General features: G+C 44.9%; 1 protein-coding gene across 2 annotated transcripts in view; it reads left to right on the top strand.

Annotated features, from left to right (window-relative positions):
* Positions 1-200: 200 nt before the first annotated feature.
* The window catches only part of LOC137203633 (dihydrodiol dehydrogenase 3), a 42,143-nt gene continuing 26,664 nt past the window's right edge, over positions 201-15,679 (top strand). Inside the window, exons 1-2 of one of the 2 annotated variants that reach the window (XM_067700195.1) lie at positions 201-384; positions 13,312-13,361. In XM_067700195.1, the coding sequence (XP_067556296.1) occupies positions 272-384; positions 13,312-13,361 (163 nt within the window). In that variant the 5' untranslated portion in view covers positions 201-271. The remainder of the gene's footprint in view (positions 385-13,311; positions 13,362-15,679) is intronic. The other variant, XM_067700175.1, reaches the window with a different exon arrangement.

Below are 15,679 nucleotides of genomic sequence, written 5' to 3'. Positions count from 1 at the left end.
CCTTCCCATCTGGGCCCCCAGTGGACCATCTCTGGACGCTCTGCACAGAGAAAGGAGATGGAGAATGAGTCAGTCCAAGGAAGGGAGGGGATGCGGAGCTCAGCCGTGGACGTGGGGGGACAGGCCATGATTAATGACGTGCATCTCTCTTGCCTGGCAGAGTCAAGTTTTTCACTTAGCCCTAAGTGACCCCTGCCACTCAGAAATGTAATTGCTTCACTTGCCAAACAGAAACAGATTCACTACTGAGTTTGGAAAATGAGACAACCTGATGGCGAAGCTGCCTCCTTCACCTGGGACAGCCGGGGAGTCAGCAGCATTGAAGGCCACGGAGGAGGGAGGAGATGTTGATCCCCAGGTTGCCCTTCCTACTTTCCTGCTCAGGTACTGGTTCTGATGGGCCCCAATCCCACCCGGGGGCTGAGATGCAAAATGCTGCAGACATCCTTCCTTGACTGGGCTCCCTGCCTGACATTTGGTCTCTAATTTATGGTCAAAGTGATTCTCTTTACTGCAAGAGTGACAAGTAATGTATTCATTTGCTTAAACACGAAAGTGAAAATTGGGGGATTTAGCTTCAATAGGTTTGACTAATTTACCCTTCAATGTGGTTACACCCAGTTTTCATTCCACCGGCTGGGTATGAGTGTACAAGTTCTATATGCCCTGTGTCATCAAACACACACATTTTCTTTAGGCTGATGAGCAGGAAGGAATATCTCACTTTGCTTTCATCGGCATTTCCCTGATCACGAGCTGATCAGCTTCTCATATGTTGATTGGACATTTTTGTTTCCTCTTCTTTGAGTTGCTTGCTTATATCCTTTGCCCATGGTTTCTATTTTTATAGTCCTTTTGTATTGATTTTAGGAATTCTTTATACTTTATGGCTTTAAGTCCTTTGCTGGATATTTATGATATTTCTCCTGGTTTGTCGCTTGATTTTAATTTTCCTTGTGGTCTCTATTAGGAAACTGGAGTTTTAAATTCTGATGTAGTCAAATTGATCAGTCTTTTCCCCTTTGATTTTGCTTTCTTGTGCCTTAATTATGAAGGTCTCCCACCCTCCTAGAGAGATTCCCCTATATTTTCTTGTAATATTTTTCAGATATTGCCTAATATTGCCATTTTAACTGAGGTTATCCATCTCTCTTTTTTTAGGAAATATTGTGAAGTGGGGATTTAACTTAATTCCCCCTCAACTATACAGCCACTAGTGCTAATACCCATCAGTGACTGCTTCTCCACCCTCCCCCTTCCTATGGCCACTGCCTGAAATGACGTCTATACACATGTACTAAATTCCACATCTACTTTGTTTTGTGTCTGGGCTGCATATTCCGTTCCATTGACGTATTTGCTGATTACTGTTCTGTTAACACGCTGAATCACAATAGCTCCAGAATATTTGCAATCTGAGGGCTGTCTCCACATCTTGTTCTTTTTCAACACTTTCTTGGCTCTTCCTGTGCACAGGAATTTTAGCATCAGCATCGTTTTGATGATTGTTCTTTGCTTGTTTCCTTTCCTTTCCCAGTTGAATCTTTCACCCTTTTCTCTCCCCCACCCCACTAGTTTTGTCGCTTTGCTTACTTTGTCACCCACATTTCTCGTTTTCCTCCGTTTTCTTTGGGGAGGTGAATAGAGCCCTGGAGGGGAAATCAGGGAATCTGAGTTTTAACGCGAGTTCTGTCACCAGCGAGCTGTGTAACCTTGGGCAAGTGGTGTCTCCTCTCTGGGTTTTAGTGTCTTTTTCTATAAAACAAGGGAGTGGCCAAGTTCTGCTCTTCTTTCACAGGGCAGCCCATTCTTCCAAGTGACTCAACTCTACTCATCAACGTAGGACGTAGCAAAGCCCTCCTTTCTCTCTCGGCAGCCTCCCACCCCAAACTTCCCTTCCGAACCGCCTGCACCTGTAGCCCCCTGACCCCTCATTCAGGTGTGTGATGACCAGGTGCTGCTGACCAAGATGCTTGGACTCAAGATTTCCAGGCTGCTCCTCAGCAGAACAAAGAAGGGGAGCATCTGGGGCTGCCACAGGGAGGCTGAACTGGCTTCCCCTTTCCTGGAGTCCCACTTGAAGACACAGAGGGCCTTGCTGCCCTGCTCACCCGGGGAGGATTAGCTGACAACTCGCTGCCCACGTAACCACCACCTGTCGACCACGAGGCCTCCATCTTCAACCTTGCAAATGGCTGGGTGGTATTTGCCTTGTCCGGCTGCTGTGTTTGCGTTTCTAACTGTAATGGTCACAGTTAGAGAGTTAATGAGGCAATAGATGCTCTTCTGGGTAATTAAACGCTCAGTGAAGGTGAAGCATTAGCTCAGGCTGTCTGCATCCTCATTTGTCTGGAGGGAATGCTAGTGGGCCACCCTACTCCCGTGAATTTTCTAAGGTCGTGGGGGAAGGTCTGTTCCATTCACCTGGGACACGATGTACCCTCTTCAGACATTTAAAAGAGAGTGTGTGTGGCCACTGTGGCTTGATGATTTGGTCTAAAGTTCTAGAAATTCTTGGAGGGCAGGATGGTTCACATCTGTACCCCCCACTGGAACATTTTTAATTTTTATATTTTTTATACAATTTTAAAGGTTACACTCCATTTACAGTTATTACAGAATATTGACTATATTCCCCGTGCTATACAATACATCCTTGTATCCTGTCTTACACCCAGTAGTTTGTGCCTCCCCTCCCCAACCCCTGTTGCCCCTCCCCCACTCTCCCCACTGGTAACCACTAGTTTGTTCTCTATATCTGTGAGTCTGCTTCTTTTTTGTTATATTCACTACTTTGTTGTATTTTTTAGATACCACATATAAGTGATATCATACAGTATTTGTCTTTCTCTGTCTGACGTAATTCACTGAACATAATACCCTCCAAGTCCATCCATGGTGCTGCAAATGGCAAAATTTCATTCTTCTTTTTTTTTTTAAGTTTTTTTTTTTTAACATCTTTATTGGAGTATAATTGCTTTACGATGGTGTGTTAGTTTCTGCTTTATAACAAAGTGAATCAGCTATACATATACATATATCCCCAGATCTCTTACCTCTTGCGTCTCCCTCCCACCCTCCCTATCCCACCCCTCTAGGTGGTCACAAAGCACCGAGCTGATCTCCCTGTGCTATGCGGCTGCTTCCCACTAGCTATCTATTTTACATTTGGTAGTGTATATATGTCCATGACACTCTCTCACTTCGTCCCAGCTTACCCTTCCCCCTCCTCGTGTCCTCAAGTCCATCCTCTAGTAGGTCTGCGTCTTTATACGCGTCCTGCCCCTAGGTTCTTCATGACCTTTTTTCTTTTTTTTTAGATTCCATATGTATGTGTTAGCATATGGTATTTGTCTTTCTCTTTCTGACTTACTTCACTCTGTATGACAGACTCTAGATCCATCCACCTCACTACAAAAACTCAATTTCGTTTCTTTTTATGGCTGAGTAACATTGCATTGTATATATGTGCCACACCTTCTTTATCCATTCATCTGTCGATGGACATTGTTCTTCTTTATGGCTGAGTAATATTCCATCGTGTATGTATATATTTATATATATATATATCTTGTCTTCTTTATCCATTCTGTCGGTGGACTTGGAAATTGACCCCGGAAGCAAGAAACTGCCTCACCCAAGGTTGTATGTCCTACTGGGGTGATTCACTGCCGCTGATTGCTGGTGCCCGTACACAAAGCCCCGGCCCCCCCCCAAACTCAAGACAACTCACAAAGCTCCCCAGCCCAGCGGAGCCTCAGCTGCCACTGCTTTGCCGGCCGGCTCCTCCCTTGGCCCAGTCTTGCCGTCCTCATCTCCTCACAGGTGTGTCTCCAAGAACATTCACCCAAACCTGCACGTAGCTCTCTGTCTCAGAGTCTGTCTGGGGACCCTGACTTCAGACACACAGAGGACACACACACCGCATCGTCAGCCTGGGTACCAGCACCTTCTTTGGGGTCAGGGGCTCCCATGTCTCCACCTTCTTCACGTGGAGTCTGACCCAGAGCACTCACGCAGTGTTCATTGAACGAATGAATGAATGAAAACAAAGTGTGGTGGATGAGATGGGAGAAGTTTGGAATTATGTTCAGGCATATCAAAGTGAAAAACAGGAAAAATTCACAAAAAGTCCCTTTTAAGGCAATTTCTGAGAGAGCATGGAAAGTGACCCTGGGGAGCGTGTGTTGAGATGGTACAACTTTTACTATATTGCCCAGTGGGCGTTTTTGTTATCTTTTCAGCAAAACGCCTTCAGATTTGGCAGGTGGGTGGTGGGACTTGAAGTGGCCAGCAGCCTATGACCTGAAGGGGTGCGGATGCTCTCAGCTCCTTGCTGACTCTCTCTCAGGGACCCACAGGCAGGTCACGGCTGTTCTCAGCTGAGCCGTGTCTTTATCCATCCCCCCTCCCGCCCCAGCCCTGAGCTCTGCTGACACCGGCCTTGAACTTCTGGCTCAGGTCTGTGGGCTCCTCTGTACCCCTCCCACCAGGCGGGTCTGCTGGCTGCCAGGCTTCCATCCAGGGACTTTGCACTTGGCTTTTCTTCTCTCAACCTTGAGGCCACCCTAAGAGGCTGTTCGTGTCCTTCAAGAATCCAGTCTGCGGTGAGCTCAGGACAGTCCCAAGGGCAGGAATCTGGCCTAGCTGTTCTTCTTTGCCCTGCAGCAAAGAGTCATTATTACTGGGATTTTTCCACTTTTGTTGACCTTTTCCATGGTCACAAGGAGTTCGATTTTTTTTTTTTTCGGTACGCGGGCCTCTCACTGCCGTGGCCTCTCCCATTGCAGAGCACAGGCTCCGGATGCGCAGGCTCAGTGGCCATGGCTCACGGGCCCAGCCACTCCGCGGCATGTAGGATCTTCCCAGACCGGGGCACGAACCCGCGTCCCCTGCATCGGCAGGTGGACTCTCAACCACTGTGCCACCAGGGAAGCCCAGGAGTTCGATTTTTTACTAGACTTTTTGTTCTTCCTTCACTCAGGCTCTTTCCAGATACAATCGTTGTCCAACACTTGGACTGGAATGTCCAGAGAGGCAATAGTAACAAATTGACACTTACTGAGTGCTGCTGATATGATGAGCTAAGGCTTAGGTTATACACACATCCCAACACTCCTAGGAGATGCAGCCCAGGGAGGGTAAGTAGCTTGTCCAGTTTACTGCAGATGAAGTAAAGTTTCAGGAAGCTGCCCAAGGTAACACAATGAGTCAGGGCTGGGATTTGAGCCTGGCTGTCTGGCTCTACAGGCCACCCACTGGGGTACCTCTAGACGGGACTGCTCTGCTGAATAGTGTGACAGTTTTCAAAGAGCCCTAGGTCACTTGGGTTATAATCTCAGCTCTGTTTTGGACTTCCTGGGTGAGCTCCGGAGGATCACCCAGCTCTTCTGGGCCTTAGTGAAACAAGACTGCTTCTTTGAGTCACCTTGAAGATTCACACTGGCTGGGTGATTCTAGAAACCCTCTTTCTTCTTCCCTCCATCAGTTAAAATCTTCCTCTCCTAGCCCATCTTCCCTTTTTTTTTTTTTTTTTTTTTTTTTGCTGTACACGGGCCTCTCACTGTTGTGGCCTCTCCCGTTGCAGAGCACAGGCTCCAGGCGCGCAGGCTCAGTGGCCATGGCTCACGGGCCCAGTCGCTCTGCAGCATGTGGGATCTTCCCGGACCAGGGCACGAACCTGTGTCCCCTGCATCGGCAGGTGGACTCTCAACCACTGTGCCACAAGGGAAGCCCATCTTCCCATTCTTGACATAGAACACCGGTGGCATTTGGGGAGAAAGGATAGTTTCCTGGTACAAAGAAAACTTCAATGCCTACTCCCTTTCAGGGAAGAAGTGAACAGCTGGTTTGCTACTGGTGCCAACTCTTGCAATATGTTTAAGTATGGGTGCCCCTGATCAGCAAAGAAACTCTATGGTTCCAGCCAGCATCAGAAGGTGGTTCAGAAGTGTTATTCTCTCATGAGCTACGGGAATTAATAGGGAACTTGATATCGTTTAACTGCCTCTCCAAGGGCAAGACAGTTGATTGTTGCTATTTTAGTTTCTTCCTGGTGTCAGATAATATTAACTAGTTGGGCTTCCCTGGTGGCCCTGGTTGAGAGTCCACCTGCCGATACAGGGGACACGGGTTCGTGCCCCGGTCCGGGAAGATCCCACATGCCACGGAGCGGCTGGGCCCATAAGCCATGGCCGCTGAGCCAGCACGTCTGGAGCCTGTGCTCCGCAACGAGAGAGACCACGAGAGTGAGAGGCCCACATAACGCAAAAAAAAAAAAAAAAAAAATTAACTAGTTAACACCTGACATCCTAAGTCTTTGTACTGTGCTTAAAATTTCCTTTAAGGGACAATCAAACAAAGAGAGTCACAGAGTTTCAGCTTGTTGGCCGTGGAATGTTCTGACTGGCCGTGGAATGTGATTTAGCCACCAGAGTGGCCAGATGACGGCAGCGTGACATCTGTCTCAGCTGGCCTGTGGCCCAAACAGAAAGGAGCGATAGTTTTGGCCTAAGAACCTGTTTTCCCTTGTAAAAGGTAAATATCTTATGGGTAACATACCAAGGTACTATTCATGAGTTGTTCCCACCCGTATGGAGTTATACAATTCTTAATAGAGAAACTGTAATTTAAGAGCAGCTTTTCTTAGAGGGAGCAAGTGAATTTCTCATTTTCTCATTTCTCTTTCTGGCAAAAGTGCTTGAAAATATCCAGTATCCAATACCTCCCCTCCCTTTCTATCCTCTTTTAAGTCCACTCCCATGGAACTTTCTCCTCCTCAACCCCGTGAAATCCTTCTTCTCAAGGACACTAGCAACCTCTGTGCTGTCAAATCTCACTGTCCATTCTCTCTCCTGCTTTGCCTGACCTGTCAGCACCACTGACCTTCTGGGGGCCTGGATGGATTCCCCACATGCTGGGTGGGGGGTATGCTGTACAGAGAGGAGCACTGAGCCTGGAGGATTCACCACTTTGGCAGCAAGCGGAAGGAGCCTGCTGTTTGGGGAGAGACGTTACTCCACACTGAAAACTGCTTGCTGTGAATACGACCCTGAGAAACAGCCTTGGTAAAGAGCAGTGAGGCCACATGGTCTCAGTACACCTGGCAAGAGTATGCAGGGACACCCAGGGCCCAGGGCCGTTCGCCTCTCCCAGCAGCGTGTCCCAAAGGCCATCATTCTCCAGTTCTCAAACGTCAGGTCTCCAGCCTAGCCCTGACTATTGATCATTGGCAAATATCCCATCATTAACCTACACCTCATCATGTGATGTATGTAACCGTAAACAACGCGCTGATCATCTACCATGGCGTGAGCCTGGAAGTGGCCTCCTTTAATCTCCACAGCCTCCCAGGAAGGGCAATATTTCCTGGCTCATACAGGCTACTAATTCAATCAGTGAACAGTCAGTGGTGGAACTGAGATTCCCAGCCTGGTCTGCCTGGTTCCAAAGCCTATTGTCTTGATGCCTTTCACACTTCCCGACTCAGTCTGCTGCGTTGCATGAAGTGCACACATGGGAGGGGATGAGGGAAGAGGCATGGACCAAGGATCACACGTTGAGGGACCTTGAAGAAGCCAAGAGGTGAACTTTTTACAAGAGGGACGTGAGCATCAGGACACGAGAGCTTAGGTAGATAAAGTCTGAGATGGGGCCAGCGCCTGACTCCTGGCGTAGAAAAGGCATTAGTGGTGGAAGCTCCTCATCTTCTCTGACTACTAGACTGTCAGTCAGAGCCGGGTTTTCAGATTAGCTGAGTGATAGCTTGTCCACGTCATAAGACATGGAGAACTTGAGGCGATGTCCTTCCAGAGGTGGAGGGGAGGTAAGGGAATGTAGGGCTGCAGGACCGGCCGGCTGGGAGTGGAGGTGACCCAGGGAAGGAGGCTGATGATGCACTGCTGGTCTCTGGAGTCAGGCAGACCCAGTTCAAACCCCCAGGCCATCACCTCTTAGCTCTTTGGAGAACACTTTCACATCCCAGACTCTACATCTTTCTCATTTATGAAATAGGCATTGTGATACCCGTGTCTCAGGTTTTTGTGGGAATTGAATGAGCTAAAGCACTGTCTCAGGTGTACAGATTTGAATGTGGCTGAAAAAGAGATCATTACACTTTCAACTCCAAAGTAGTGTCATGTGGAGCAACTAAGCCCGTGCGCCACAACTACTGAGCCTGCGCTCTAGAGCCCACGAGCCACAATTACTGAGCCCACGCGCCTAGAGCCTGTGCTCCCAACAAGAGAAGCCACCGCAATGAGAAGCCCACGCACACCGCACACAGGGGAGGCTTGCTTTACCCTGTTCTCATCAGCATGATGCTCAATTGCTCATTTGTGTCACGTGTTCATCATTTAACACGGGACACGGAGATCTTCTTTCCCAAACACATCACCCCACCCCCAAATCTGAGAGCCAGGTTGTGATTCAGACCCTGTTGTTAATCTGAATTTCCACTTAGGACACTGGAACCTCTAATATTTCATATGATGAAAAATTACTTTTTCCCTCCGTGAAGAACGTGACAGTGACCACAAGGACATAGGATGATCCTATCATATCGGGATACCATCCTATCTTCCTTCTTCCTCTCTTCATGTCTTGGCCTCCCTCTCTTCTTTGAGCAACTTGTGTTGTTCTAAGACCGTTGATGGCTTTCACCAGTAGCCCCTTGATGTATTGTGGACAGTCTGGAGTTACTTTTGGGGGGTTAGTATTTGACAGTATTTACAACATGTCTTGGACCTGCTCTCCTCTCTTCTGTGATGTGAGGCCCTGCTGTTATCCTGACAGCTCAGACTTTACTCCGTGACCCATGTGGATTTTTCCAAGCCTGTAAGGTGGTGCTCTCCCATCACGATCCCCCGGGCAGCCCCACTTGTCCCCAAGGCTCAGCTATGATCTTGGTGCAAAATCTGTAACTAAATCTACATTTTTGCCACTGAGCTCCAGGCCTGCTTCTTTATTAACCTGGTAGATACTTCCACCTGGATATGCTAAAGGACCTTTAAACTCAGTATGTCCAAAATGGAAATGGTTATTCCTTGACCTCACAAACCTTCTTGCTCCTCTCCTCTGTCTTCCATATCGCTTGATAGTACTGTTGACCCTTTAGTTCTTTAAGCTAGAAAATGAGGGTCTTTAAATCCTCACCATGCATACCCCGTATCGCACAAACAAAGGCTTTCTGGTCTTTTTGTCTCCAAGCATCCTTCAGTTTAGCCAGAATGGCCTTCCTAAATTGGACAAGAGTTCATAATTCTCCTCTGCTGAAGATCCTTCAATAGCCACCCATCTTGCCAGGATGAAGTTAGAAACCCTTAGTTTACTTGGTGGTAACTTGGTCTCTGCTAACTCTCCAGTTTTGCTGGTTTAATAGGCAAATCCTCTCGCACGAGGACTTGCATGGATTCGGATTGTTTTTTATTTGAGATTTGTCATCACCTTCTCCTCTGTTTCTGATGACAAATTCCTAGGGGGCGAGCACTGTGCTTTACGGTTTGTGGAAATTCCAAAAGCTTCACGGAGAGCCGGGCCGCCTGCATGGAGCCCTTTGTTTGCACGGTTTGCCCGGACGAGGCAGCAAAGTTGGCAGACGGGCACCTTGCAGGTCCGTCACCTCTGCCAGCCATGGCTGAGGGACCTGCCATGAAACCTAGGTCTTCTGGGTTTCCTTGTCTGTGAAATAAGCTTGTTGATGGGAGTTTCATCTCTAGGTTTTCCTCAAACTCTTGTCTGTCTGTGGTCACAATCCTGGGCTCATGCAATGTCACAGCCACACACGAGAGGGAAGCATTGGCTAAACTGTGTTGAGAAGCCCACGTCAGTTTGACTCTACCTTGGAAGTTGATTTTGCTTTGTTTCAGCAAATAATGGTGACGAGGATCACAGTAGAGTGAATGCAGTTTATCTCTCAGAGCATGAGTGTTGCATAATGTCATTATTTGTCTGGACAGGAGGATCCCTTAACCTACCCAGAGGGGCACATGAGTCAGAGGGGGTGGTGTCCACCAACCCTTCAACCCTATGAGGGATGACGCCAAAGTTCTCTTTGCAAAGTGGGCCAGGATCACTTTCCTGGAGTCCAGCTGAAATCCTTCTGACTGAAATAAGCTCTTCTGATCCTGTCCCAAGTGGGGATGAATAACAGATTGGGGGACCGTATAAGAAAACTTCAAATATTTAAAATGATTCATTGCCAATATTACATCTCGGTTTATTTCAGGATGAAAAATTTCAATTTGTTCAAACTCTTTTTTCCTCAAAGGATGCTCTGAGTTCTGCCTTTGGCTGTGGCATAAGAATTTGCTAATAAGGATTCTGACCATGAATCCAAGGTAGAGCACAGATAGATCAGTGTCTCACTGAGGAATACTTAGAGCCACTCACATCCTTGGAGGAGCTCAACGTTTTGGAAATACCTGTTGTCTTTACCTGTGGAGAACGAAGGGCACTTTCCCTCTGCAGGCTCCAGGGGAGACTCCTTCCTGCCTCTTCCAGCTTCTGCTGGTTCCAGGGGTCCCTGGGCTTGGGGCTGCATCCCTCCCGTCTCTGCCCCCCATCTTCACCCTGCATCCTCTTCTCTCTATGTCTTCCCCTTTTCTGTCTCTTATAAGGACACTTATCCTTGGATTTGGAGCCCACCTGGATAATGAAGGATGATCTCATCTCAAGATCCTTAACGTAATTACACCTGCAGGGACCCTTTACCCAAATATCTCGTTTATAGGGTGAACATACCTTTTGGGAACCACCATTCAATCCATCCTAAGACCTCTTCGCTTTTCAGCAGGGAGCTCTTGTCTTATGTCTTCTCTGAAGACTTTTATATGTGTTTTTATGTATGAGGATGGATTTATAGTCACGACCGATAATACTTCCATATGTGTCCTGCAAACCTGGATGTTGCAGACTTTAGTGGTTCTCAGCCTCAAGTACCATCATTATTCAAATCTAACAAGTTGACAGTTGTAAGATGCACTATTACTTTATGTGCTACCTAAGAAAGAAAAAACTCTGCCAGTTAAGTGATGACCTACTGTCAAGTTTAAGATGCACCTTGATTTCACTTTATGTGAGAGAATGCGCAACTGATGAAATGCAGCATAACCTATAAAAAGTCAATGTGAATCATGAAAGTTTTAAACATTAGGATAAAGAATGTCTAAAGTAACAGTGGCTGCTTTGCCAGGAGAAGAAACTTCTCAGAGTAGGTATATTCAAATATCTTAGTAAATTTCCTGTAAAAACCTGGTTAGATGGTGGTTTTGTCAAGCTTTGGGGTCTGTACCAGTTACCTGGAGGTGCTTATTAAGTATATAGATTCCTGGTCTCACCTCCACTGATACATTGAATATAATACAGTTACCCCAGTAATACACTATACATCACTGCATAATGCTGATGTAGGAAGTTTGGGATAAACCCCCAAATCTGCATTTTTAACAGGCAACCCTGAGATTCTGAAAGGGGTTATCTAGGAACCACTCTTGGAGGAATATGGGATCACATTGATGCTTTTTAGTTCCAAATATTCCAACTTTGGACTAAGACTTTTCAACAATGAAAAGGAACATATTGGTACATGCAGCGACATGGATGAGTCTCAAAAATAGTTTGGTAAATGAAAAAAGAAGATAAAAGATTACACATTGTATGATTCCATTTATATGTGGAAGAGGCAAAACTCTTTAGACAGAAAGGAGGTTAGAGGTTGCTTAGATCTGGGGTTTGGGAGCAATAATTGGCTTCCAACGGGCACAGGGGAACTTTTGGGGGGTGTTGGATACGTTCTGAAACGGGATTGTGGTGGTGATTGCAAAACTCTATAAATTTACTAAAAGTCATTGGACTGTACATTTAGAATGAGTGAATTTCATGATATGTAAAGTATACCTCAATAAAATTGATGAAAAATATCGATAAATATAGCTATTGCTATTACTATTTCTCTCATTCCACGATTGGTCTAACCTTCCTGGGCCTGAAAACCAGGAACAGTGACGGCCATAGGTGCAAGCAGCTGCCCTGCAGGCTCTGCTCTTAGTCTGGATAGGTGCTCTTGGGGTGGAGCAAAGACCAGGGTCTCCTCAAGACTTGAGTGTGTCTCCTGATTACGCTTTTTGGACTCTGGGCGCCTCTGCTCTTTCCACAGTTCATGGATTGTATAAGGTCTGGGGGCGGAGCAAACTCAGGATGCTGAAATCAGCTAGATTTTTGGTGTCAAAGGGGCAGTTCCATTGTCTGAAGTTGGAGTGTCTTTATTTGGGACTGATCCCCCAGCAACTAGTACAAATTCCCTGATGTGGATTCTTAGGAAGATCTGGGTTAAGAAGGCGGGCTCCTAGACCAGCCCAAAGTCTGCACGTTAGAAAAGCCAGATTTTCAATCTGTTGGGCTCCCTTGGCCAAGTGTGTTATAACCAACAGATAACAGAGTCAACTGCACTCAAATCCCTGATATTTTTCCATGGCATAATCCATGTGTAATCCTTGGTCTTCTAGGTCATGATTTGGGAGGTTTACCTCTGGACAAGGGGCTTCAAGATCCAGCAATAATTACTCCTGTGTCCCTGTTTCAAAGAAGGTTGTCATTTTAGAACCAGGGCAAGATTTGAGGGTATAGTCCTGCAAAAGCAAATTTCAAAACTCTTAAACTTGTTCTTACAGGCATGACTTAAAAAAAAAAAAAATCGGGAACAGTGTTTTTCATGTAGGAGAGACTCTGTAAATATTTGCTGAACTGAATTCTAGTTACAACACTTCCTGCAGCCCCACCTTTGCCAATTCCAACGTTTAGTAAAAGTGGCCCAAATCGTGTTAGTGCTACAGAATTTTTGCATTTCCCCAGGAGCAAGTTTAACATCTCTAGTTACACATTCAGTGGACATACTTACACTTACATAATCCAGTGTTCTGTCCCATTTGCATGGAGTACACAAGAAGACTGTATCTGACCAACAGGTAATGTTTACATAAAATGTTAAAATTGCTTAGAGAGGCTCCTATGAACACATTCCCTGAGGACGTTTCTCTTCTACACTAATTCTCATTAGAGCATTCATGTTCACCAAGCGTGATCATCCAAAAATGTTTCTATACCATTAACTCCAGCCTCCCTCTTTCAAAAATGTTGTTGACTCACAGTGAACAAAGCTGTTTGATATAGCACAATAGGACTGCTAAGAATACATCCCCTGCTTTGCCTGTACAGGTTCTGAGCCTCGCAGTTTCTCTCTTTTGGTACCACTGGATGGAAGGAAGCTCACGAAATGAGGGCTTTTAGTTTTAAAAATCATTCTATTTCTTACAGCTCTCTTCCAGGGTTTCCATGGCTGGTGTCCAGCTTCACAGGAGGGGGAGGTGAGGCCACAGACCAAGGGTCTCTTGGTGCACTTATGTTTTTAAGGCTTATCATAAGGTGTGTCTGCATTTGGCATGGAAACCAGATGAGATAAAGGCAAATAATAAGTGGCAGTCCTAGAAGTAGCAAACATTACCCCGAAAATGGCATGGGGAAGGGGTGCACCACCTATAAAGATGTATTCAGATAACTGAGGGTCCGAAAGGGTGGACCTTTGGTGAGCAAATATTTGCTGTTCTCTCTACAGGGGCACGTCTCTTTTACAAATGCGTGAGGAGAAAGAAAAGCAATTATTTACTTGTGGCACAAGAGAATGCTGGTTTATAACTCAAGATGTCCTCTTCTCTCCCTCCCTTCCTCTTGTCCCCTTCTTCATTCTGGAAAACATTTCTTGTTAAGATAAATAATACGAAAATTTACCTGCTTTTGCCACTCTTAGTCAACATAGAATTGGCAGTTCCAGCTAAAATAAGAAAACAAACAAAAAAGAAATACTCTACATCAAAATAAGTAAAATTACCTCTGTTCTGAGATGACATGATCGTGTGTGTAGAAATCCGTGGAGATAAAACAAAAAATATTAGACTAATAATTTCAGCAAAGGTGTAGGATACAATATCAACACAGAAAAATCGGTTACATTTCTATACCTTAACGGCGAACCGTCTGAGAAGAAAATTTAAAAAGCAATTCCATTTAAAATATTACGAAAAAAATACTTAGAAATAACCAAAAAGGCAAAAGAAATGTGATAAATGGAATATTGCCTGCCATATCAGTAAACAAAGGAAGTCACAGTCATCAGTGATTGCAGCCACAGCCTATGGTGAGCTGGTGAGCCCTGAGGGAACTCAGGATGTGAAAACACAGGATACTGGTCCCAGAAGCTGAGGTGTATAGCAAAGGAGTGATTTCAGTGAGCCCAGACTCTTGCATCTTCCCATACATAGAAAAGTGCTAAATTCCTTAACTTGAGATAATCTGGTTTTTGTTAATTAACAATTATCTTTGATATTCAGACTACCTGCCCTTTGTTGCAAAACTTCTATGTAACCTGGCTTCCCCCTGCTTCCTTCGAACAGTTCTCTCAGGGTTCCTTGAGATGCTGTCTCCCGGGCTTGAAGTCCTAAAAATTTCTGCCGAATAAAACATAACTCTCAACTTTTAGGTTGTGAATAATTTTTTAGTTGACAAATGTATAACTAAAAAATTTGTTTGAAGAAAGTAAAGACACAGATATGGAAAGACAACCATGTTTGTGAATGAAAGACCATATTAGGATGACAATAAGAACCAAAGTGATCTACACATTCCATTGAACTTTATATATATCCCAACATCATTATTTTGCAGAAGTAGAAAATCTCACCCTAAAATTCATACGGAATCTCGAGGGACCCTGAATAGACAAAGCAATCTTGAAAGAAAGAAACAAGTCTTGGAAAAGAAAAAGTAAAGTAAAAAGAGAGAACAGATTTGGGTTTCTCACAATTCCAGATTTCATAACTTACTACAAAGCCACTATCATCAAAATAGTGTGAGTAATGGCGTAAAGACAGATATAAAGACCAGTGAAATAGAACAGAATACAAAAATAAACTCAAATATAGCTAATGTTGTTTGACAAGGTTGCCAAGATCATGTACGGGAAAAGTGCAGTCCTTTCAACAAACAATGCTGAGGAAACTACATATCAATGTGCAAAAGAAGGAAGTTAGACCTCTGCCTTACACACACACACGTACACGCACACACATACATGCACACGCACACACACAGGCGCACACACACACACAAATCTCAAAATGCATCAAAGACCTAAACATACAAGGTACATGTATGAAACGCTTAGAAGAAAAACTAGAGGGAAAGCTTGATGACATTGGATTTGGACATGTCACCAGAAGTACAGGCAACAAAAGAAAAAATACATAAATTAGTATTCATCAAAATTCAAAATGTTTTTTTGCGTCAAGGTAAACTACCAAAAGAGTGAAAAGTCAATCCACAGAATGGGAAAAAAGATCTTTGCAAATCATGTGTCTGATAAAGTTGAATAGAATGGAACTTCTTGGAAATACCATAAAACTTTATCTCAAATCACCTTTTCTCAACCATCCCAGACATTACTTGGTGACCTTTACTCTTTCATGCTTAATATTTCCATAATTAATCTTTTGATTATCCCTTCCTACTCATGCAAAATTTAAGGTTTTTATATCCTTTTCCTTCAGAGTTTGTCTTGACTACCACCGTTTCTCTTCCCTACTGAATTCAAAGAGTTTTCTAAGAGCATTTGGACCTACACCTTGAGGTA

The sequence above is a fragment of the Pseudorca crassidens genome, chromosome 1 (genome assembly GCF_039906515.1).
Source record: "Pseudorca crassidens isolate mPseCra1 chromosome 1, mPseCra1.hap1, whole genome shotgun sequence".
Taxonomy (NCBI): Eukaryota; Metazoa; Chordata; class Mammalia; order Artiodactyla; family Delphinidae; genus Pseudorca; species Pseudorca crassidens.
This window is presented reverse-complemented; position numbering and strand designations above follow the sequence as displayed.